The sequence below is a fragment of the Mobula birostris genome, chromosome 14 (assembly GCF_030028105.1).
Source record: "Mobula birostris isolate sMobBir1 chromosome 14, sMobBir1.hap1, whole genome shotgun sequence".
Lineage (NCBI taxonomy): Eukaryota > Metazoa > Chordata > Chondrichthyes > Myliobatiformes > Myliobatidae > Mobula > Mobula birostris.
Window position 1 is genome coordinate 84,932,209 of NC_092383.1, and position 26,120 is coordinate 84,958,328.

The 26,120-nt window shown below is 41.5% G+C and overlaps 1 protein-coding gene across 2 annotated transcripts in view; it reads right to left on the reverse strand.

Moving 5' to 3' along the window:
- sox13 (SRY-box transcription factor 13) overlaps nt 1–19,174 on the reverse strand; it is a 144,234-nt gene extending 125,060 nt beyond the window's left edge. Inside the window, exon 1 of one of the 2 annotated variants that reach the window (XM_072278795.1) lies at nt 19,126–19,174. In XM_072278795.1, coding sequence (XP_072134896.1) covers nt 19,126–19,157 — 32 coding nt within the window. In that variant the 5' untranslated portion in view covers nt 19,158–19,174. Of the gene's footprint in view, nt 1–6,759; nt 6,778–19,125 lie in introns of those variants that run through there. The other variant, XM_072278800.1, reaches the window with a different exon arrangement.
- Between the last annotated feature and the right edge of the window lie 6,946 nt (nt 19,175–26,120).

Genomic DNA, 26,120 nt, shown 5'->3' on the forward strand with positions numbered 1-26,120 from the left:
CTCCATCCCTCCCCCTCCCCCTTCCTCCTGTCTTCTCCTATCATTTCGGATCTCTCCCTCCCCCTCCTACTTTCAAATCTCTTACTATCTCTTCTTTCAGTTAGTCCTGACGAAGAGTCTTGGCCCGAAACGTCGATTGTACCTCTTCCTAGAGATGCTGCCTGGCCTGCTGCGTTCCACCAGCATTTTGTGTGTGTTGCTTGAATTTCCAGCATCTGCAGATTTCCCCGTGTTTGCATGGATAACTTCACTCACCTCAACAACGAACTGATTCTTCAACCTGTGGACTCGGTTTCCAGGACTCAACAACTCATGTTTGCAGTATTACTTACTCATTTATTTTTTGTACTTGCAGAATTTCTCTTCTTTTGTACATTGTTTATCAGTCTTTGGGTGCAGTTTTCATTGATTCTATTGTATTTCTTTGTCCTACTGAGAATGTCTACAAGAAAATGAATCTCAAGGTAGGATATGATGACATAAAAGTACTTTGAACTTTGATAAATGCTGGAATTGAGGGGAGTCAGATTTCAAAAGAAGACTTGGAAAAGTAGTTTTGGAACAGGTAAAACAACATCTGAAAGGCATTTTAAAAGGGAGTCCGCAAAAGGTTAAGGTCAGCATGTTCAGGTAAGTGTGAAATGCAAAGGTGGCAAGATGAGGGAACCCTCTATGACAATGTTTACTGAAGAATCGAAAATGACAGATTCAGCAAATATGTGCAGACAAGTCCCTTGAGGAATACAGAGGGTGTAAGATAGTACTTAAGGAAGAAATTAAGACGGCAAGAAGAGGTCGTGAACTATTTTTGGCAGGGAAGGTTAAGGAGAATACCAAGACGTTCTAAGAACATTAGGAGCAATCAGGAATCTAGAAAAGAATGACTCCCCTTAGCAACCAAAAGAGTATCCTTCTGTACTTGAAAGCTGTTGGTATGCAGTTTACCAAATAGATTTCAGAACTAATCCAACAGAGATTTATGGGGAAGCATTTTGACCCAGAGAATATTCAAAAGCTGAAGGACTACTGGAGGCAAATAACAAAGGTCCATGCGTTCTGATTGCTACCATCAGGGAGGAGGTACAGAAATCTGAAGGAACCGCACTCAAAGATTCAGGAACAGCTTCTTCCCCTCTGCCATCGATTTCTAAATGGTCATTGAACCCGTGAACAATACCTCACTATTTTTTAAACTCGATTTTTACACTACTTATTTAATTTAACCATTACATGTTTTTTACTATAATTCACTTTGCTTTTCTATTATTATGTATTGCATTGCACTGCTGCCACAAGGACAAATTTCGTGACATATGCCAGTGATATTAAATCTGTACAGAAGAACTGATGGATACACAAAGGAGAGATGAACAGAAGGACACAGTTCTTGCATCTAAACAAATGGAGGAGCATGGAACTTTTAACCTGAGTTTGGTCCCATACATGCTATGAAATCTCCTTGCAGAATAAAAAATATAGTTTAGAGTAAATGGAAAGGTTATATTGTAGGCCAGGTAATTAGTGAGCGAACTAGTTAAATGACAACAGATTTTATTGACAAAGCAAACATGATTAAGAGCAAAGTTATGTAATCCGTTTTTTCTTTCTTTCTGAAGGGAAGATTTTAGATTTTGTAAAGGATACAGAGATAGACTTTCAATCTACCTTTAAATCTGGAAGGGAAACGGAAACAGCTCTCGGCAGTAAAATTAAAATCAGCAATTGAATGCAGAGAAAATAGAAAGGGAAGTTCATCCTCACAAATAATATTCATTTTCACTTCAAAGACAAGTAGGCTTGTGCAAACATGTGAAGTATTTTGCAAGACCTAAGCTCCCACCTTGCAACCAGCTCTTGGAGGTCCACCATGTTAGCAATCACCATTTTGAATTTGAGCCTAACAGTTGACCAGCACAGGGGATAGGCATCCAGCCCAGTTAATCCTCTGAGCAGTCCAGCAGATCACACTACACTGCCCAATGAAGTTTTATCCAAGTAGTTCTTGAATAAGTTCATCATGAACAATACTACGGCTCTAGCAGCTGCTGTCAGCCGATGTGTTCCAACAATTAAATCAAAGTAAATTTATTATCAAAGTACACATATGGCACCACATACCACCTTAAGATTCATTTTCTTGTAGACATTTAAAGGATAATAAACAAATACATTAAGATTTATAAAAACTATACATAAACAAAGATTGACAAACAACCCATGTGCAAAAGACAAAGTTGTGCAAACTTCAAAAAATAAATAATATTGAGAACATGAGTTGTAGACTTGAAAGTGAAGTCCATAGGTTGTGGAATCATTTCAGTGTTGAGGAAGGTGAATTTATCCACATTGGATCAGGGGCCTGAGGTTAATAACTATTCCTGAACCAGGTTATGTGGGACCTAAGGCTCGTGTACCTCCTGCTTAACGGAAGGAGTGAGAAGAGAGCATAGCCTGGATGCTGGGGGCCCTTGATGATGGACGCTGCTGTCCTGAGGCAGGGCACCTTGTAGACGTGTCTGGGATCACTTATTGGATCAAGTTAGGCAAGGACGGATTTCAGTGAACCTGATTGGTAGTGTAGCAGTAAGCATAAAGCGCCAGCAACCTGTCTTTCATTTCGCGTCTGAGTGTAAGGAGTTTGTATGTTTTCCCTGTGAGCACATGGATTTCCTCCGGGTGCTCCGGTTTCCTCTCACTTTCCAAAGACATACAGGTTAGGGTTAGTGAGTTGTGCGCTACGTTGGGGCCAGAAGCATGACAGCATTTGCAGGCCGCCCTCAGCTCATCCTTGGACTGACCTGGTCGTTGATGCAAACAACATACTTCACTGTATGTTTCTGATGTATACGTGACAAATAAAGCTAATCTTTGGCTCGCTGATAACTTAATCAAATTTATTAAGTATGTTATCATTGTTGTAACTGGCACAGATCTACTGCGGGCAACTTGACTGACATGCTTACTACTCTATACTTCTAAACCTGATGGTTTCAACCCTCTTCCCACTTCTCTCTTTTCCCTTTCCCCATTCTGTTTCCCCTCTTTCCCTTTCTCTTCTCCTCACCTGGCCATCACCTCCCTCTGGTACCCCTCTTCCTTCCATTTCTCCCACGTTCCACTCTCCTTCACCAGCCCTTTGCCTCTTCCACCCATCACCTCCACCTACACACTTCATTTGCCTCTACCACCGACCCGCCTTCGACTGTTTACTCCTCTCCATAGACGCTGGCTCATCCGCTGAGTTCCTCCAGCACTTTAGCGTGCATACATCTACCTACTCTTCGCTAGACCAGCAAGACATTCTTCTCTAAGCAAGGCAAGTGAATCAACCATCTGAGTTGCAGCTGCTATCAGGCAGAAGATACAGAAGTCCGAAGTCTCACATCACCGTTCAAGAACAGCTACTTCCCTTCAACCATCCAGTTCTTGAACCAACCGGCACTACCCTAATCCCCACCCTACCTCAGTATACCAACATTTTGATCACATTGCACTACAACAGACTTGAGACTGTTTTGTTCGAAACATGTTCTTTTTTGTAAAAATTGTATAGAATGTATGTCACAACATGTTTATCTTTTTATTGCGACTGCCCGTAGCTGATATTACGTAACTGTATATAATAATGCTGCAAGAAAGTCTTTCATTGCCCTTGTGCATGTGACAATAAATTCAACTTTGACCAAACATCACAAATGGACTCAAGCAGATGCAGTAACTTAAATTACCGATCTTGAACCTGGTGATGTGGGACCTAAAGCTCCTTGAACCTCCTGCCTGTTAGGTAGTAGCGAGAAGACAGCATGGCCTGGATGGTGGGGAGAAACCACGTACGCAAATGTACAGTTAAATCAAAACACCATTTGCAGTCTCTTGCATCTCGCGTTTTGAAGACTAAAGCCACATGAATTGACACCCTTAACGCGGGGCCTAGCGGAAACTAAAGGAGATACAGTTCTATCATTTCATCAGTGGCAAAATGTAATCATGCCCCGCCCTGCTCGAGTCCCGAACCAGGAGGCACAGAACCCAAAATATTCTCAGTCTGTTGGAGACAAGTTGTCAGCCTGTTATACATTTCCGCTTAAGTCCTCGAAAATAACTTTTCCAAACTATGGTGAAAATCAGACTCAGAGGCACAGAACTATAGTGGTTAGCATAATGCTTTTACTGCTGACCTGGGTTCAATTTCTGCCACTGAAAAGAATTTGTACGTTCTCCCCATGACCGCGTGGATTTCCTCCGGGTGCTCTGGTTTCCTCCCACAGTCCAAAGATGTACTGGTTGGTAGGTTAATTGGTCATTGTAAATTGTCCCGTGATTATGTCAGGATTAAATCAGGGGATGCTGGTTTGTGTGGCTCAGAAGGTGAGCTGTATCTGAAAAAAAAAATTAATTGTATTCCATGGCACTATTAAGGGAGGGAGAGCAGATCCCCCTCAAATAGCATCACTAAATCAGTGAATTTTATCATTTTTTGTAGGAGAACGGGATGCCACATTTCCTATAACACCAATCATATTTCTGCCATCTTCCCCCTTCCTTTCCAGTCCCGATGAAGTGTTTTGGCCTGAAATGTCGACTGCTGACTCCTTTCCAGTGACGACTGGGAAAATCTTCGAAAGGGGTGTCGCCCGCCACTAAGGACAGTCACTGTGCAGGTCATGTCTTCTTGTCACTGCCACCCGAGAAGAGGTGTATTTGCCTGAAGATGCATTCTCAACCTTTTGAAAACATATTATTTCCCTCTGCAGTCAAATTTCTGAACAGTTTGTGAACACAACCTCACTACTTTGTTCAATTTTTGCACTATTTATTTAGTTTTTTGATGTATTGAAGTTTTTTTTATTATATTGGACTGTACCTGCTGCCACAGAAACAACATACCTCATGATATACGTTAGTGATAATAAGCCTGATTCTGCTTTACTGAAATACCTTTTATATAAAAAAAATCAATATTGTATATTGTCATTCATCAGCATACAAGTGTAAAGGAGAACAAAATGATTGCTGCGTGCCACAGCTATTCAAGATTATTTAATGTCGTTTCCTGTACACATGTGCAGGGAGAACAAAATAACTTATAAATAATCATCGTTACTCCGGATCCGATGCCGCACAAAAAAAAAACACAAGACAGAAAGAACACAACAATAGCAATAATGTCATCAATAAAACTAAAGCAATTAATTCAAATAGTAGAACTACTTTCTGAAGGTATAAACATTAACTTTGGACTAGGTAAATGCAGAATATTAAACATAAAGAAAGGTGCAATAGAGCTAGTAGAATGTAAAACGGGCAGCAGGATGCAAATGAATATGAAACATATTAGTATCTGTAATATCAACAAGCAAAGAAAATAGATCATAGTGTGAAAAGGGGAAAACCTTCGACAGAATTTAGTTCAATGCTTAAGAAAATCTGCCAAACAAAGCTCAACAGTAAAAATATAACAAAGGCACTTTTGCTATGCTCATATTAACGTACTCTTTTGGCATAATATCTTGGCCAGAAACCAATCTGGAAAATTTACAAAGAAAAATAAGAACTGAAATGATAAACTTTAGAAAACACAACGTACACTCAAACATGCTTAGATAACACTATCTAGATAGGAGAAGGAAGAGGAGTAACAGACATTTAAAAATTACATAACAGTCAGATAAAAGTTCTAAGGACATATTTTCAACAACAGAAACAGAATTCAGCACTTCACATGAGAATATGCAATTCTGACAAAGAAGTACACACCACTAAACTTAAATGAGAGCACAACTCAGAAAAATAAAGAAATTATCACTACGGAAGAAAAAGTTAACCAACGGAAAAGCAAGACCCTCCCTGGAAGATACCTCCACGATCTGCGGAGACTAGATGTTGACAATGAAGCGTTGAACACCTGGCTCAGAATTGGAGATCTCTTCCCAGAAACAGAAGGGCTCACACGAGGAAACCTGCAGATGCTGGAAATTCAAGCAACACACACAAAAAACGCTGGTGAACGCAGCAGGCCAGGCAGCATCTATAGGAAAAGGTACAGTTGACGTTTCAGGCTGAGACCCTTCGTCAAAACAGAAGCGTTCCTTGTGGCAATACAGGACCAGGTGGTTAAGACAAAAATGATCAAAAACTCATAATAAAAGACAAACAGATTCAAGATGATAAATGTAGAAAATGCCAAAAAAAACCCAGAAACAAGCCAACTCATTACAGAATCCTGCAGTTTAACTCAATCTAATTACTTACACAGCCGCAATCAAGTGGCAAACACCATTCACCAAAATCTTGCTTTAAAATAGAAACTCACAAAAGAAACCATACCATACTATAAATACAAGCCTGATCCAGTTTCAGAGTCACAGTCCTACAAATTATATTACGACTGGTCCATTATTACAGATCGGACAATCCATAATAACCGCCTGGATATAATATTACAGGACAAACAAGCAACTTGTTATAGCTATTCAAACACACATAACATACAGAAATCAATAAGTGAAAAACACCAGAAATATGCTGAATTAAAAGAGGAAATTGAAAGACCGTGGAACATGAACAGGGTATACATTGTCCCAATTGTAATATCTACAACTGGTATCATCTCAAAGTCACTACACAATAGCATTAAATGAGAAGGCCTACACAGCATTTTTTACGTAAATCTCCAGAAAGCCACAACACTAAACACCACTAGAATAGTCTGAAAGCTCCTAGCAATTGAGAAATGAGTGTGCTTGGCGATCCCCGTACCTCAGTTTTTACCAGCTTGAGCTGAAAGAAAAAAACACAACAACAATAATATAATATTAACAACAACTTTGAACTAGATAAGTGCAGAACATTAGACACAAAGGAAGGTGCAAAAGAGCTAATAGAATACAAAACAGAGCAGCAGGATGCAACACAACCGAAGGATGAATATTGAACATATAAGTATTTGGGATATCAACAAGCAAAGAACACAGATCATAGTGCAATAAAGGAAAAACTATCAACAGAATTTATTTACTTCGAGGCTTAAGAAAATTTGCCAAACAGAGCTCAATAGTAAAAACATAACAAAAGCAATAAATTGTTTTGCAATACCCATATTAACATATTCTTTTGCCATAATATCTTGGCCAGAAACCGATCTGGAAAATTGAGATTGAGCTGAGAAAAAAATAAAAATAAAAACACAATAAATATAAATACTTAAGCTAGTTTATATGTATAGGTTGATTGTATATCCATAAAGTGGTGGTCAGCTGTACGTAAGATGACTGACAGGAAATAATAAAGTAGTGGCCGGAAGGGTGAAGGTGTTGATCAGCCTTCCTGCTTGGGAAAAGTAACTGTTTTCGAGCCTGGCGGTTCTGGTGTGGATATTACGTAGCCTCCTTCCAGATGGGATGGGAACAAACTGTCCATGAGCAGGGTGGGTCAGGTCCCTCATGATGTCACTGGCCCTTTTCTGGGACCTTTCTGTACATTTGACCTTGTTGGGGGGTAGGCTGGGGCTAGTGACGTGTTGGGCAGGTTTGACTACCAGTTGCACAGCTTCCATACCAAGCAGTGATGAAGCTTGTTAGGATGCTCTCCCTGGCACATCTATAAAATGACTTAAGTATGGATGTGCAAAGTCCAGCTCTCTTCTGCCTCCTCAGAGAGCAGAGGCACTAGGGAGTTTTCTCGACTGTGTCGGATGTGCTCCGGGACCATGAACGTTTGTGTGTGATGTGCAATTCCAGGAATTTGAAACTGCTCGCAGTTCCCGCTGCTGTGCCGTCAATATAAGGTGGAGTGTGAGTGGCACGAGGTCTCCTGAAGTCAATAACCATCTCCTTTGTCTCGTTGACATTGAGGAAAAGGCTATTAGCCTGGAACCAGGCCTCGAGCTCTTCCACCTCCTCTCTGTAAGCCATCTCATCGTTGTTGGTGATGAGAACTCCCCACCAACATGTAATCGGCGAACTGATGATGTGATTGCTCAGGCGTTTGGCCATGCTGTCACGTGTGAGCCAAGTGTACAGCAATGGGCTCAGCGCACAGCTCTGGGCAGGGGTACCCATACTGAGGATGATGGGGAGGAAGGAGCAGTTGTGCATCTTGACAACTGTTCGTTAGGAAGTCCAACACCCAGTTGCACAGTGGTGGATTTAGAAACATAGAAACATAGAAAATAGGTGCAGGAGTAGGCCATTTGGCCCTTCGAGCCTGCACCGCCATTCAGTATGATCATGGCTGATCATCCAACTCAGAACCCTGTACCAGCCTTCCCCCCATACCCCCTGATCCTTTTAGCCACAAGGGCCATCTAGACAAGGAGTAGAAGTTTGTTTACCAAGGTCTGTGGGACAATAGTGTTGAATGCCAAACTGAAATCCAGAAACTGCATTCTGACATAAGGAGGTTCAAGGGACAAGGACACGAGGATACTATTAAAACCCAAGGAGACCAAGGGTTTGGGCCAAAACTCATGGCAAATCCATTCACAATGAATGAAATGTAGCCAGCACCTTCCTATGAAAGAAGCAGCTTTCAAAGTAATTGAACAAAGTTTAAGATTCCCCAACAATATAATGAAAGTCTTTACAGATTAAGCCACATCATGGCCAGAGTGATTTCAGTGCTATGGATAACCATGGGACTTGTAGATGGAATTAGGTTTAATATATTACTGAGTTACCTGTAAAAATAGAACACTCTCCCCTCCCCCTAAAAAACACACTGAAATAGAATCGAATTGGCAATCTCAAGTAATCACATTGTGAAATGTCCACAAGGAACTCTGAAAGTAGCTGATACTCATGAACTGGCCGCTCACAGCAGCCATCTGTGCATGAACACTTAGAGCCAAAGACGCAGCTCAATGCTGCACTTTACCACTCGTACTGTGTGGGTGTCAACTGAGTGAGTATTACTGTGTAACTTTCAGCTTTGTCGATTAAAAGTCCCAGATTCTCTTCTTCCTGGCCACTGAGTCACCCTCTTACTTTCTAAAATTCTGTTTTGACATTCTAAGCTTCGATAATTGACATTCACTTTCCCTTCCAATTAAACTGCTTATCAAGAAAAATCAAGCTGAGACCAGTTCATAACAATTAGTTTTCCGGGCTATGCAACAAAAGGTGGGGATAAGAAAAGGAAAGGGAAAGGGAAAGAAATAATTGAGGGAAAAGAGGAGAAAACAGAGGAAAAGACAAAGAAAAAGGAAAGAAAGGAACAATCGAGGGAAGAAAGCAAGAGAGAAATGAAAAGGAAAGGGAGGAAGAGGAAAAGAAAAAATGGAATGAAGGGAAAAAAGCAGGGGAAGAGCAAAAGGGAAGAAAAGGAATGAATAAATAAGCAATATCAACAATCTATTTACATTTCGTTAGCACCCTGTGAATTTATTTCAGGATGTCCCAAAGCACAGTAATATTATGGATACGCTTCTGAAATGCAAAAGCAGGAAACAGGAATTACTCATTGAATTTAGGAATTAATTTTCTAGGCAGTTGGTTTTCTGTAATCCAACTCTTTTCTTTGTATTTATCTTTCTCCTTAACTTTCCCTTTATGATTAATGAAATACCAGATCTCCAACATTTAAGAAAAAACAAATGGATTCCTGGGGAAGAGTTACTTGAATTTGGTTAAGGTACGAGTACCAGTGACGAGAGCCCATCTTTGAATGCAGACATGAAGTCAGATTTTGTGAAATAACTACCTCTAGGTTTGCTGAGTGAACAGCACCAACATAATAGGTCTAGTTTAAGTCTAGCGTCTAACTTACTCCACAGGCCAATGTTGAAGCCTTTGCTGTTCTAAATTGTGCAGCCTCCAGCCTAAACAAGCCTTCAGGCTATTTAGTATTAACTTCAAATGCTGTTGTCCTGCCTTTACAGTTTAAACATCATTTTACATCAGATTTTCTGCAGACTCTGTTCAATTGCTCTAACCTTCTGGTGAACAGCCTCTTCTCGGTAATTACAGATCAGCTCAAGAGGAAAGCAGTAGCATTGATTGATATTTCTTTGCACTGTTAAGAGACTATCCTGACTAGACAATAGAAAGGTCACGTCATTATTTTCTGTCTCCAATAACCCCCAGATATGGACAGAATATCAAGTTCCCAGCCAAATTCTTGTGAAAAGTGACGGTCTCAACAGCCAGCCACTGCACACCAGCCAGCAGATTGCTGCAAATTCAGCCACCTTTCTCCAATAACAGGGGCAACTACATCAGTTCCATATTCTCTGAACAGCACAAGGCACAAAAAGAAAAGCCAGCTAAACAAAGAAATGTAGACACAAGAGACTGCAGATGCTGGAACGTGGAGCAAACAGCAAAATGCTGGAGGAACTCAGCAGGTCGAGCAGCATCTGTGGGAGGGAAATCGACAGTCAGCGTTTCAGATCAAGACTCTTCACCTGGACTGAAAGAGTGGAGGAGCGATAGCCAGCATAAAGTGATGAGACGAAGGAGTGCAGCAAAAGATGAAAGCTCAAAATAAATTTATTATCAAACTACATTCATGTCACCATATATTACTCTGAGATACATTTTCTTGTGGGCATTCACAAGAGGTGCAAAGAACCACCAAAGAATCAATGAAAAATCGCATACAAGACAGACAAACAACTTACGTGTAGGAGACAGCAAACTGCAAATACAAAAAGAAAACAATAATAATAATGAATAAATAAGCAATAAATATCAGGAACATGAGATGAAGAGTCCTTGAAAGAAAATCTATAGGTTATGGGAGCAGTTCAGTGTTGGGGTGAGTGAATACAGCCCAGTCTATTACGGGTAAAGCCCTCCCACCATTGAGCACATCTACATGGGGGGGGTGCACTGTCACATGAAAGCAGGATCCATCATCAGCGACCCCACCACACAGGACAGGCATTCTTCCCACTACTGCCATCAGAAAGAAGGTACAGGAGCCTCAGGATTTACATTACCAGGTTCAGGAACAGTTATTACTCCTCAACTATCAGGCTCTTGAACCAAAGGAGATAACTTCCTCAAGTTCACTTGCCCCATCATTAAATTGTTTCCACAACCTCTGGACTCAAACACTCTTCATCACATGTTCTAGATAGTCATTGCTTATTAATTAATTTATTATTTTTGTGTTTGCACCACTTATTGTCTTTTGCATATTGGTTGGACGCCTAAGTTGGTGCAGTCTTTCATTGATTCTGTTATGGTTACTATTCCATCATGGATTTATTGAGTATGCCCACAAGAAAACGAACCTCAGGTTTGTATAGGGTGATGTATATGTACTTTGATAATAAATTTACTTTACTTTGAACATTGAACTTTGAAGGAGGTACAAGAGCATTAGGTCCCACGTCACCAAGTTGAGGAACAATTATTACCGTACAACCACTGGGCTCTGGAACTAGCATCAATAACTTCACCCATCTCAACACTGAACAGTAATCTATAGACTCATTTTCAAGGACTTTACAACCCAAGCTCTCTATGTGTAAACATGCATTATTATTTTTTTTCTCTCAGTTCAAGTTGGTAAAAGCTGAGGTACAGGTGTAGCCAAACATACACATTTCTCAATTGCTAGGAACATTTGGACAATTTGAGTGGTGTTTAGTATTGTGGCTTTCTGAAGATTTACATAGATATTGCTGTGTAGGCCTCATTGTTTAATACTATTGTCTAGTGACTTTGGGATGATACTTGATACCTTGCTCATTTTCCATAGTCCTTCAATTTTCTCTTTGAATTCATCATATTTCAGGTGTTTTTCACTTACTTATTTCTATGTGCTGTGCGAGTTTGGAATGGATAGATCTATTAAGAAAGTTGGTCTTGCTCGGTTATCCTGTAATAATATATCCAGAAGGTTATTATGGATTGTCCCATCTATAATAATGGATCGGTTGTAATATAATTTGTAGGACTCCGGCTCTAAAATTGGGTCAGGCTTGTATTTATAGTAACATATGGTGTCTTTTATGAGTTTGCATTTTAAAGCAAGGTTTTGGTGAATAATGTTTGCCACTTGATGGTGCCAGTGTAAGCAATCAGGTTGAGTTAAACTTCTGCAGCATCCTGTAATGTGTTGGACTGTTTCTGGTTTTGCTTGGCAATTTCTGCATTTATTGTCTTGAATTTGTTGGTCTTTCAATATTTATTTTTGATTATATTTTTGTGTTAACCTGGTCTTGTATTGCCACAAATAACTCCACTGTTTCTGGGGAGAGGTCTCCAACTCTGAGCCAGGTGTTTGAAGCTACCTTGTTGACATCTAGTCTGCTCAGATCATGAGGAAGTCTTTCATGGAGGGTTATGCTCTTCCATTGGTTAATATTTTCTATAGTGATAATTTCTTCCTTTAAGTTTAGTGGTATGTATTTTTTAAAATCAGAATGCATATGCTCGCAAGGAGTGCTGAATCCTGTTTTCCATAAGACCATAAGACAAAGGAGCAGAAGTAGGCCATTCAGCCCATCGAGTCTGCTCCGCCATTTTATCACGAGCTGATCCATTTTATCCTATTTAGTCCCACTGTCCCGCCTTTTCACCATAACCTTTGATGCCCTGGCTACTCAGATACCTATCAATCTCTGCCTTAAATACACCCAATGACTTGGCCTCCACTGCTGCCCGTGGCAACAAATTCCATAGATTCACCACCCTCTGACTAAAAAAATTCCTTCACATTTCTGTTCTGAAAGGGCGCCCTTCAATCCTGAAGTCATGCCCTCTCGTACTAGACTCTCCCATCATGGGAAACAACTTTCCCACATCCACTCTGTCCATGCCTTTTAACATTCGAAATGTTTCTATTAGGTCTCCCCTCATTCTTCTAAACTCCAAGGAATACAGTCCAAGAGCGGACAAACGTTCCTCATATGTTAACCCTCTCATTCCTGGAATCATTCTCGTGAATCTTCTCTGTACCCTCTCCAACGTCAGCACATCCTTTCTTAAATAAGGAGACCAAAACTGCCCACAGTACTCCAAGTGAGGTCTCACCAGCGCCTTATAGAGCCTCAACATCACATCCCTGCTCCTATACTCTATTCCTCTAGAAATGAATGCCAACATTGCATTCACCTTCTTCACCACCGGAAGCATATCCTCACGAGTTTTATCTGACTGTTGTGTAAGTTTTTTTTTTATGTCTGTTACTCCTCTTCCTCCTTCTGTCCTAGGTAGTGTTAGCCTCAGTGTGTTAGAGTTTATGTACTGTTTTCTAAAATTCGTCATTTCAGTTCTGATTTTTCTTTGTAAATTTTCCAGATCAGTTTCTGGCCATGCTATTCTGCCAAAAGAGTATGTTAATATCGGTATAGCAGAAGTGTTTATTGCATTTATTATATTTTTACTATTGAGCTCTGTTTGGGCAGATTTTCTTAAGCCTTGAAGTAAATTCCATTGAAAGCTTTTCCTTGACTGCACTATGATCTGTTTTCTTTGCTTGTTGATATCCAAGATACTTATGCTTCATGTTACTCCACCAGTTGTATCGTATCCTGCTGTTCTGTTTTATATTCTACTAGCTCTATCGTTTAATGTTCTGCACTAATCTAGTCCAAAGCTCATGTTTATATCTTTGGAAAATAGTTCTAGTATTGGTATCAATTGCTCCAGCTTTATTGATGAAAGGGAGCATAATTTCAATTCTTCCATGTGTAGATGTGTCAGGGTATAATTTGTTCGGTTGCTTCGGATTTGAGACCCTATTTTCATCCAGTTCAGTAGAGAGCATGTTTAAAGCAAGACAAAACCACAGTGGGGTTAGGTTTTATTTTGTATTTGCACAGTTTGTATTCTTTTGCAGCTTGGCTGTTTGTCATTCTTTGTTCCAATGTTCATTTGTTATCAAAGTATACAACTCTGAAATTGTTCTTCTCTATGTGTAGTTTTTCAATGATTACGTTGTCTTTCTTTGGTCTACTATGAATGGCTGCAAAATGTGTCACAGGGTAGTATATTGTGATAATAAATTAACCTTGAACTTTGATAAATGCCAACCTTGCCAGTAGCATCCACATCTTAAATAAAGAATAAAAATTACCTCAGAACCCTTGGTCATGGGGTGGAGATAAGTCATCCTTAACGGTAAGAGACTCTCTAAGAAAATCACCAGACCCTTTCACTTAAATATTATCCCTACACCAGCATCCCTTGGATGACACAGAGTGATAGAGAAGAGCAATTAAAAACCCATCTAAAATAAGGTGAAAGCAAGTTCAGTGATGAGGCAAGTCAGTGGAGATTTAATGACTGAAGAAAAGAGAATTAAATATGCCTGTCAAAGGCTTTGAGAAAATGGTGCTGAGATTATACAGAAGGGTGGGGAAGTGTTGAAAGGGTGCGGAAGATTTAGGAGGGTGTGGAGGCTTTGGAATGGGTGCAGAGGAGGTTTACTAAAATACTACTTGGATTAGAGGATGAGCTACAAGGAGAAATTAGACAAACTTGGGCTGTTTTCTCTGAGCAGAGATCTGAAAGTAGTTTATATAATTATGAGAGGCATAGACAGGGTAGGTGGTCAGAATCTTTGTCTCAGGTAGAAATGTCAATATATACATTTAAGGTGAGTAGGAGCAAGTTTAAAGAATTGCATGTTTTTTTTTTGTAGAGTGTGATAGGTGCCAGGAATGGTCTGATCTGCCAGGGTTAGAGGTGGAAGTAGAAGAAGCCACTATTGTTGTGCAGAGATATGAATCACCTACAGGTGGAACAAGTTTTGTTCAATGCAGCATCGTGGGCCAAAAGGCCTGTTATGGTTCTGTGTTGAACTTTGACCTCGAGGCCAATGCCCAAATTCAGCCATGAGTGAGGTGATGAAATGCTCTTCCTAGGTAGAGCCACAGAGGGCCCTGCTTTCTCAGCCCAGTTCCACTCTAAGTCAAGGTAAGTCACAGGAACAGTGTCTAAGAAACAGCCACTCAGTAGAATGTGTTTAATTGTACTTGAGCCAACAATACAAGCAAAAGTCTGATGCTCTACTAACTGATCTATCCAGCTAAAATTAAGTGAATGGTACAGTTAACGACAGGACCCTTAACAGTGTTGCTATACAGCGGGAATTTTGACGTCGATAAGTAGCTCCCCGAAAGTGCACGCAGGGTTTATAGGGTGGTAAAGAAGGTATACGACATGCACGCTTTTATTAGTCAAGGCATTAAGTTCAAGAGTTGGGAAGTTACAGTGCAGCTTTACAAAACTCTGGTTTGACCCCCATCTGTGGTATTGTACTCAGTCGTGACTGCCACAACATAGGAAGCACATGGAAGCTTTGGAGAGGATACAGAAGAGGATTATCAGGATGCTGCCTGGTTTTGAGGGCATAAGATATAGTTAGGCATTAAAGAACTAGTTTAATTAATTCATTACAACACGATGGAGCAAATGGCTTGTTTCCGTGCTGTACTGCTCTATGTTCTTTCATTCAAAGGAGGAAGTGGGTAAGAGATTGATGTCTGAAATACGTTCCCAGGTCTACTCCAAGAAGCAGAGGGTCCCAACCAGGAATAAAATATTGGAAAAGTTCTCGCTATATAACTGGCCGAGAATGGAACCATTGCTCTGGCTGACCTGTGTAGATTGATGACCCCTTCCTTTGCAAGGCTTCACAACAGCAAGATGACACAGAAGGTAGTGTTTGAAAAGAAAGTGTAAACTTTTAAGTATAACTGCTGTATACCTAACATTTCAATAACATGCGAGTATATTGTAAATACATTGCTTGATTAAGTATTCTTGTTCATTAAAAAAAATTCAGTAGGGGTTAAATGTAAAAGTACGCAAATGCATACGTCATCTCACCACCATGTTATAAGTGCATGTCTTGCTTAAAGTAAAAAGGAAACTAAATTACATGCATTCCAGACTCCTGTTTTTTTCTTTTAACTGGCTCTATGTTTTGGAGTTATAAAACATAACAGTGGCGATGAGGAAGTTTTAATCTAACCCAAAATGACTACCTACTTGTTGAAGGGCAGTAAAAACTTTTGAGTTTTAAAAAAAGTACATTAGAAGTTTAAAAAAACACAGCACTCGACTCTTCAGGAGAGAGAGAGAGAGAGAGAGAGAGAGAGAGAGAGAGAGGAAATATGGTCAAGGTAAAGAACTAGCAGAAAACAGAAAAATTCACAGGTTCATACACAAGTGTATATACTGAGTGAATTGATTAGTATTTTGCAGCAAATGGAATAGCCAATGAGAAATGAGTACCAGTTTTGCTGAGAGCATTGAGTTTAAAGGCACAGTTTACTGCTCCGACCAAGCCAGCCAAAATGAGCTTGGCTGATATTGTGAAAGTGATACACAAACATTTAGAACTGAATTTGTTCTTGATTATAGAACCGGCTGGGCTTCATAAGTGGAATAAAAAAGAAGGGGAATCCATTTTGGCATATGAAATTGTCTGACCATTGAAGAAATTGTCTGACCATTGTGAGTTCAGTAATGGGCTTAATGATGCACTGAGAGGTCATTTAATCGGGGGGGGGGGGGAATCTTACTTGAAAGCATTTAAAAATGGCTCCCAACTGAAGCACAACTTACATTAAAAAGAGCAGTTGATGTTGCTGTATCAATGGAAGCAACAAACAGAAATGTAATTGTGTTGCAGTCAAAAGAAACCTGCCTGGCCAAACAAACAGTGCAATCTAACATTCAGGCTCAACTAACAAACCTACAAACAAACAGCCAAGCTGAGCTACCAAACTTCTCTTTCAAAATTCTGTTACCATTGTGGCAGGAAATCACATACACCAGACCAATGCAAAGTTAAAGGTGAAACTTGCAGAAGATGCAACAAAGTGGGACACAAACAAAGAGCATGTTGGGCAGACAAAAATGAATGGACTGCAAAGCGAAAAGAAAAAGTCAAGTTACATTTTCAAAAAGAGCACTAATTTGCTTGCTGTTGATGAAAATTCTGATAATGAAAAGAGTGGTACAAGACTGAGTAGCCTTGCGATTTACAATGTGAAATCTAACAATACACAAGCAATATGGCCAACACCAAAAGTGAAAGGCAAATTAATTAAAATAAAATTGGACATGGGCTCAGCTATTTCAATCATTCCAGAAAATGAGATTAAAGCGGATCAAGTGTCATACCTGCCCCTATACCTCCCTCACTACCATTCTGGGCCCCAGACAGACCTTCCAGGTGAGGCAACACTTCATCTGAGAGTCTGTTGGGGTCATCTACTGTATCTAGTGCTCCTAATGTGGCCTCCTGTGTATTGGTGAGACTCGACATAGATTGGGAGACTGCTTTACTAAGCACCTACACACTGTCTGCCGGAAAAAGCAGAATCTCCCCCGTGGCCACTCACTTCAATGCTACTTCCCATTCTGACATATCAGTCCATGGCTTCCTCTACTGCCGCGATGAGGCCACACTCAGGCTGGAGGGGCAATACCTCATATTCCGTCTCAGTAGCCTCCAGCCTGATAGCATGAACATAAATTTCTCAAACTTCTGGTAACTCCCCCCCACCCCATTCCCACTTCCTTCTATCACCTCATCTCCTTACCTGCCTAGCATCTCCCTCTGGTGCTCCTCCGCCTCCCCTTTTTTCCCCATGGCCTTCTGTCATCTCCTATCAGATTTTCTGCCCTTTATCTCTTTCGCCTATCAAATTTCCAGCACTTTACTTCACCACTCCCCCTCTCCCAGTTTCATCTGTCACCTACCACCTTGTACTTCTTCCTCCCCTCCCCCCACCCTCTTGCTCTAACTTCTCATCACTTTTACCTCCTGAGGAAGGGTCTCGGCCCGAAACGTCGACTGTTGATTCCTTTTCGTAGATGCTGCCTGGCCTACTGAGTTCCTTCAGCATTTTGTGTGTGTTGCTTGAAAGGCATTTCAAAGATACTGAACTGAAGCCTGCAGGTACCCAACTAAGAACTTATTGTGGAGAAAAGATAATTCCTGTGGGAATGACTTTTGTAACATTGAAATACAACAACCAACAAGCCACATTGGACTTGTATGTGATTAAAAACAGGAGGGCTAGCATTGTGGGGGTGTAACTGGCTCAAACAACTACAACGTGGTTGGCAATCCATCCACCATCTGCATGCCACATTCCCTGAAATAGAGTTAACTGAAACTGAATTAAGAAATGTACTCAACAGGACCAAACCAGTGTTCATTGGAAAACTCAAACATATCAAGGGTAAATAGTGTCAAATGAAAATGCCACACGCAAGTTTTAAAAAGCTGGTCCATCCATGATAAAGTAGCCAGTGAACTAGATCACCTGGAGACTGAGGGAATTCTTTCCAAGGTTGACAGGAGCCCACGGGCAACACCAGTGGCCCCAGTAGCTAAAACAAAAAATGGGTCTGTCAGGATTTGTGGCGATTTTAAGGTCACAATCAATCCAGTACTGAAAGTGAATGGATACCTCCTGCCTAGGATTGAGGATATCTTTGCAAACCTCTCCAGCAGAAAAAAAAACCTGAGCAAAGCGCACTTAGCTGAGTCCTACCTACGGATGGAGATGAAAGAAGTGCCCAAATTTTTTCTCTCATAACCACTCACAAAGGGCTTTATTGTTATAACAGGTTTATTTTTGGATATGGACCAGGTACTGCAAGGCTGCTCAGGCTTTCAGTGTTACCGGGATGACAACATTCTAACCAATAAGGATAACAAGGAACATCTCCAAAATCTCAAGACAGTGATAAAAAGATTAGAAGCTAATGAGCTTGGAGTATGATGTTACAAGTGTATCTATTTTTTTAAATCAAACATCACTTACTGTGGCCACACCATTCATGGGCACAAACTTCTTGGCAGTAGTGGATGCAGCTACAAAGTGGCCAGAAGTATTTGCAAAAGCCTCCACTACAGCCTCACACACTGCCGACGGGTGAAGAAGCCTCATCAAGGACTGGTTAGTCAGTGACAATGGAATTCAGTTTGTCGTGGAACGGTTTCTTGAAAATGAATGGAATAAGACATGTTACATCTGCACCAGACTGCCGGCTACGAATGGCTAGGCGGAAAGGTTTGTCCAGAGTCTAAAGAGCTCACTGCGAGCAACGTCAGCAGAACACAGTACACTGACGCTGAACCAGAAGCTCACCAACTTCCACCTTGCATATCACAATGCAGCACACTCCACCACCACCACCGACTCACCAGCTAAGCTGTTCCTGGGTCATCCCTTGCATTCACACTTGGATTTCCTCAAGTCCAGTCTCAGGAGGAGTACACAGACAAAGCGCCGAGATAAATTGAGGGCTCTTCAGGCTCCTGGACAAACAGGTCTAGCAAGGGACTGCGGAAGTGAGCAGAAGTGGGTACTCAGAAAGTTTAAGGACAGAACTGGACCCCTCTCCTGGACAGTAAATATTGCATCTGGAGAAGGCACATCGATCAGTTGAGGAGAACAGAGGCAATTGTTAGAGAGGAGTCAACTCCAACAACCACCATTGAGGAGGCCCCAAGACCTGAGATTGTTACACAGCCATAAGTCTCACCTGCCAAGCAGTGATTCTCCTTGCCAGGAAAGACATAATCTCACAAAAGTAAGCAAGCTTCCACAGCAATTAAATCTTTAGGCCTGAATGAGACACTTTAAAATTTACTATGCTGTGGATGTCTATATAGTTGTTGCATTATTAAAGGGTAATATGTTACAATTGAGTTGAGTTGCATTCTATATCGAATTAGAGTTTATATCTAAGCAGGGAGGAGTGTAGTGTATTTAATATTTCAGTAATATTTGAGTAATATTGCAAATATGTTGCTTGATTAAGCATTCTTGGTCATTTAAATAATTCATGAGTTGTATGTAAAAGTATGTGAATGGCATACGTTATCACGCCAACAGGTCATAAGTGTGTGCCTCGTTTAAAGTAAAAACAAAGTTACTGTACATGCATTCAGGACTCCAGTATTCTTCTTTTAATTCATTTTATGTTTTGGAGTTACAAAACATAATAACCATGATCACAGCTGTTATAAAGTGCTCAAGTCTCAGGCTGCCATACAAATGCAGCCAATGTCATGCATTGAATTGCTGATCAGAGGCCTGAAACCTTGGTCCAGTGATAAGAGAGCTGAAAACAGTGTTGGTTCAAATCAGTTTTTCCTGTGCAGATACAGCGATAAAACTGAATTGTTCTACAAGTCGTACACAAGTTCTTTGGAGCCAATGATTTCCCTTTAAACACAGCACTTGATTTTTCCATAATTCTTCACAAATTCCTGGGGTTGGCTGCTCACAGCAGGTGCACACAGGGTCAAGTCTGAGGGATTAGAAATCTTGAACATGTAACTCTTTTAAGCAAGCGACCACCTTACAGAGAAAAAAAAACTTGCTTCAAATAACTCCACCGTGGACAATCCCAAGCCCAGCTGCCAGAGGAGGGGTTTTGGGCATTGGGGGCTCGTGAATCAATCTCATTTAAAAAACAAAAGCCAGAGCTACAGAAACACCAACAAAGCCCCAAAGACTCAACCCCTGGGAGACACCGAGAAGATGGGCTACCTGGGGACAACTTGAAAGACTGGCCAGAACAGAGGGCTCTGGTGAGCTGCTGTCGGAGGCCTTTGTCCCAGTAATGGTGATGGGCTTAAGTCATTAGGTTGCTTCAAATGACAAGGAATTCTACTGCAAAGAAAGGATGAAATCAGCTAAAATCCAAAAATAACCATATAATGTACATCTTTGATGTCTTTAATATTGCATTCCAAAGCCGTCTACTGAAGCAAATGATCTGTTAGAGGGACATAACGCACCAAGCAGCAACTGTGGGACAGGATGGTGGGGTGGGGGTGGGTGTGGAGATTGTCGCTGCTTTGAGTCAAAACCCTGCACGAGAACTGGAAGCGGAGAGGGAAGGTGGCCTTTATTAAGAAGAGGAATGGTGAGACAGGAGAAGATGAGTATGAAAAGCATGAAGGGAGAGTGGGGAGCAGTGGGGAAAACAATGAGAGAGGAGAAATGAGCAAGAAACATCTGAGGACACAACAGCTGAGCAAACAAAAATGCTGAACTTGGTGGGGGCGGGGGTGTTCCAGGGAAGAGATCAAAAAGGGAAAGAACCATTACCAAGGGAATGGCCTTGAAGATGCAGAACAAGGGTAAAAGGGCACACATTTTTTAAAAACACAAAAAGCCTCAAAGATCAATAATTTCGATGGAATGTACAGCCCAATTTCCTTGTAGGCACTGCCAAGCAAATCACACTAGTAAACACATGCGCTAGGTAACCTGCGGATAAACAACCTTGAGAGCCTTCAGCTTTATTAGATGAAAAATATATACTTATGGAACTTTCCAAGGACTGACGCAGGGTGATTTAGAATGGATGGAAAGAGCAGGATGTGGAAACCTCGACCATAACACTGCCTGTTTGATTCCAGACTCCGTCATTATAATCACACAGCATCAGCAATTCCATCACAACATCAATGCCTCTGTTCAAGTCTGTGCCCAGCAGGGAAAATACTCAGAGGGGTGGGGGTGGGGTGGGAGAGAGGGGAGGGTGAGAGAGAGAGGGGTAGAGGGGAGGGGAGAGGGGGAGGTGGAGGGGAGAGGGGGAGGTGGAGGGGAGAGGGGGAGGTGGAGGGGAGGGGAGGTGGGGGAGAGAAAGGAGACCCAGAGACATTCCACTCAATGTCTAGCATGCAGGGCTCTGTCACTGAAGTCCTTGGGGGGCAGAGGTGGAATACTTTCAGGAAGGGAAGGGCTGGGGCAGGCGAAAATTCAGCTGCAACTTAGTTGCCACTCTACACAACTTAGAAGTTATTTTAAATGTAGTCATTGTGTATTTTGTAATTGAATTGCCAGAATGCTGTTTTGCATGGAATGGAGTAATACTAAAATCTCATTGTCCTCAGAAATAAAGTTCTAACTAGCTAGAAACTTTGGCTATCTTGTGTTAGAAGTGAGCAACTGCCTCTGAGGTAAACATATGCACAAGTAATATTTTTTCTAGAGTACCAGAACACATCTATACATTGTTATATTTCATAAGGAGTTTGAGGAGGTTTGTCACCAAAGACGCTAGCAAATTTCTACAAGATGTGCTTCAGAATGCCCTCCATGGTACAAGGGATTCCACAGATGCTAGAAATCCACACTCAGCAGATTGGGCATCATTTAAGGAGTAAAGAGTTAATACTTTGGGCCAAGACCCTTCACTTGTACCCCAGTATTAGTTATTTATTAGTATTTGCACAAGTTATCTTCTTTTACACATTGGTTGTTTGTCAAACTTTGTGTGCAGTTTTTTCATTGATTCTATTGTATTTCTTTATTCTACTGTGAATGCCTGCAAGAAAATAAATCTCAGAGCACATGGTGGCATATTTATACTTTGATAATAAATTTTCTTTGAACTTTGAATGCATTAGATCGGCAAAAAAGCTGCAGAGGATTGTAAATTCAGCCAGCCCCAACACTAAGCACATCTTCAGAAGGCAAGACCTCAAGAAAGCAACATCCGTCGTTCAGGACCCACCAGCCGGGATATTGCCTCTTCTCATTCCTGCCTTCGGGGAGGAGGTGCAGTAGCCCGAGTACACACACTCGACATTATAGGAGCAACTTCTTTCCCTCTGCCCTCAGAATTCTGAATGGTCCATGAATCCGAAAACACTACCTTACTCTTTTGCTCCCTTTTTGAACTACTTATTCTTTTTCATATTTCTTGTTGTAACTTAAAAGAATATTGTTTTATGCACTACACTGAACTGCTACTGAAAAACAACACATTTCACAACCAATATCAGTGATAATATACCCGATTCTGGTTCTGTCCATGGACGTGCTATTGTAGACCAGAGCTCAATGGACAAACCCATCAAGGACGCAGGCTGCACAGCCAAGGAGTCCTTGAAGGTTCCTTGTGGTCCTTAAGCAGCACTCCTGCTTGTGCTGGAATGAATAAAAAATGACACATAGTGCTTGACAGAGTGAAGCATTGACTTAGGCACTGGCTGAAGTGGTCAGGAGCTCTAGTCAATGTGGACATAGCATAACCAGTCCATCATTAAAACCGGCCTCTCTGTCAGTGACTCCATCCTCACTTCCCACTGCCTTGGGGAAGCAGACAACATAGACAAGGACCCTTTCCACCCTGAACATTCTCTCTTCTCCTCTCTCCTGTTCAAGCAGAAGGTAAAGCACCTTGAGATCATAAGCAAAACGCACAAAATGCAGGAGGAACTCAACAGGTCAGGCAGCATCTACAGAGGTGAATAGATAGCCGACGTTTTGGGTCGAGATCCTACTTAAGGACTGACAAGGAAGGGGGAAGATGCCAGAATAAAAAGATGGGTGGGGGAGGGGGGGGGAAGGAGGAGAAGGAGGCTAGCTGGAATGTGATTGAAGCTAGGTGGGTGGGAAAGGTCAAGGGCTGGAGAAGAAGGAATGTGATAGGAAATGAGATTGGACCATAGGAGAAAGGGAAGTGGGAGGGGGACCAAGGAGAGAAGCAATAGGCAGGTGAGAAGAGGCAAAAGTTAGGTGAGTGGCGAATAGGGAGTTGGGGAAATTTGTTTACCAGACAGATAAATCCATACACATGCCATCAGGTTGGAGATTACCCAGATGGAATATTAGGTGTTGTTCCTCCACCCTGAGGTGGCCTCACCTTGGCACTAAAGGAGGACATGGACCGACATGTTGGAACAGGAATCAGAATTAAAACGTTTGGCCATCGGGAAGTCCTGCTTGTGGCAGATGGTACTCAAAAAAGTGGCCCCCCCAAACAAAAACAGATCTTCCCCATGCACCACCAGTTTTAAAGAACAGCTTTGATCCCATTGTCATTAGACTCCTGAAGATGCCAAAAGATATTTCTTAATCTTCCAATCTATCTCATCCTGGCTCTTATATTTCATTTGTCCACCTGCACTGTATTTTCTCTGTAAAATGACCCAAGGAAGTCACAAGTAAATGAGCAGCAGGATCCACCCAAATACCCAATGCCAGAAGCCACAGGAGATGAACTTGACAAACTGGGAGAATATTGTTTGCACGCTGTGTTGCTGGAGGAGGCCATACAAGATGGCCTCCAAACCTTCAAACTGCTGGAGGAGCTCAGCAGGTCAGGCAGCATGTCTGGAGAGAAAGGGACAGCTGATATTTGGTCCTGACGTTTCATATAGATCTTTAGAGTCCAGGTGCAGGGTCTCAACCTGAAACATTGATTGTCCATTTCTCTCCATAGATGCTGACAGGCCTACCAAATTGCTCCTAGGTTTTGTGTATTTTTCAGACTCCAGCCTCTATAGTCTCTTGTGTCAGCCTCTAACCTTCACTAGGTCAGATGAATGGATAAGGTTTCTGAAATACTTCTGCAAAGATGTTGCCAAGGTAGACAACTTCAATCTGGTACTGAATGTATCAGTCCATCACAGGAAAACAACAAAGTCCAGAGAAACTTAGAGAACATTCTTCGAGCCTAAACTTTAACTCTCCTTCTGAATATCTCTAGCCTTTTCTGTTTTTATTCTTAATCCAAGCTAAAGAAAGAGGAACATTAGCATCAAACAAGGCATGCATGTTCACTTAGCTTTCTAATGGAGAAAACATGGTAGCATAGCAGTTAGCGCCCATCACTTTACAGCGCCAACATTCACCAATCCAGGTTCGATTCCCGCCGCGGTCCGCAAGGAGTTTGTACATTCTCCTCATGGCTGTGTAGGTTTCCTTCCACATTCCATGACATATGGTTAGGGTTAGTGAGCAGTGGATGTGCTATGTTGATGCCAGAAGCATGGCAGCACCTGTGGGCTGTCCCTAGCACATCGTTGGACTGTGTTGGTCATTGGCAGAACCCAATGCGCTTCACTTTATGTTTCGATGTACATGTGACAAATAAAGATAATCTAATCTTAAAATTTCAGGGTAAACTCTATACTGCATCTTCTTCCCGTAAATGCAATCCCTCCCCCACCCCAACAACTTCGTTGATTTGACAACCGTGGCAACCAATCCTATTTTCTCAAAACATGCTTCATCGTTCCCCTCAATTATAGTCCAAGTAGAATATTATGGAACCATTCAACTCCTTTGGGAGAACTCCCAAGAGACTCCTTGCTTGCTTTAACAATGACTGAATGTTATTACACAGATTACCAGAGGGTTGTGTTTAACAGCTCATCAGTACGTACTCTTTGGGAGATTAGCAACTCCATGAGGCCTACACATGTGCCACGTCAAAGGAGGAACGAGAATAAATTGACCGGGAAAGCAGGAAACCTCTTCCTGGAACACACACAGGCCAGCAGCATCTATTGGAAGAGGTACAATCGACGTTTCGGGCCGAGACCCTTCGTCAGGACTCGACCCGAAACATCGACTGTACCTCTTCCAATAGATGCTGCCTGGCCTGTTGCATTCCACCAGCATATTGTGTGCGTTGCTTGGATTTCCAGCATCTGCAGATTTCCTTGTGTTTGTGTTCTTAACCTCTTTCCTGGAAGCTATCCTTTATTAGCTAGACATGAAAGCCTCTCCCAGCAGCCTGATCCCAAGGACAGGCCCATAATAACGGGAACTAGACCAACAACCCCAGTAAGCTTGGAAGTCACAGGTGCCTCCTTATGAAAAAGCCATTAAACCTCTTCTGTGGATGCAAAGAGCGGGGGCGTTCTCCCCAGGCTCTTGGTAAACATTTATTCCTCAGCCAATTAACACAGAAGCCAGTTTAGCGCACCACACAAGAGGTGGTGCTTCTGAGATCTTATCGTGGACTGCTATACTGTCACATATTGTTTTCAAACCTACCAAAAGCACAACAGGATACATGATGTGAAGACAGAAGTGAGAAAGAGAGAAAAGGGCAGGAACACAGGAGGAATAGGACACACAATAATTGAAAGGAGAGCAACAGAGCAATTTGGGAAAAAGAATTCCATTTAACTTCCATTTCTTTATATGTCTAAAAGTGCTTCACACCTTCAAAATGCTTTTTGAACTCTAAGTAATGTAACATGGATGATAAAATAAGCAGGGCACTCAAATAATAATAATGTTTGTTCTGATACTTGGGGGGTGTCCTTTACCTAACAAATCTCAGAATGCCTCGATGAAGAGGAATGAACAGTCAAAGTTTCAGGCCAAAACTCTTCAGAGCCTTTGCCCAAAATGTCCATAAGACCATAGGAGATAGGAG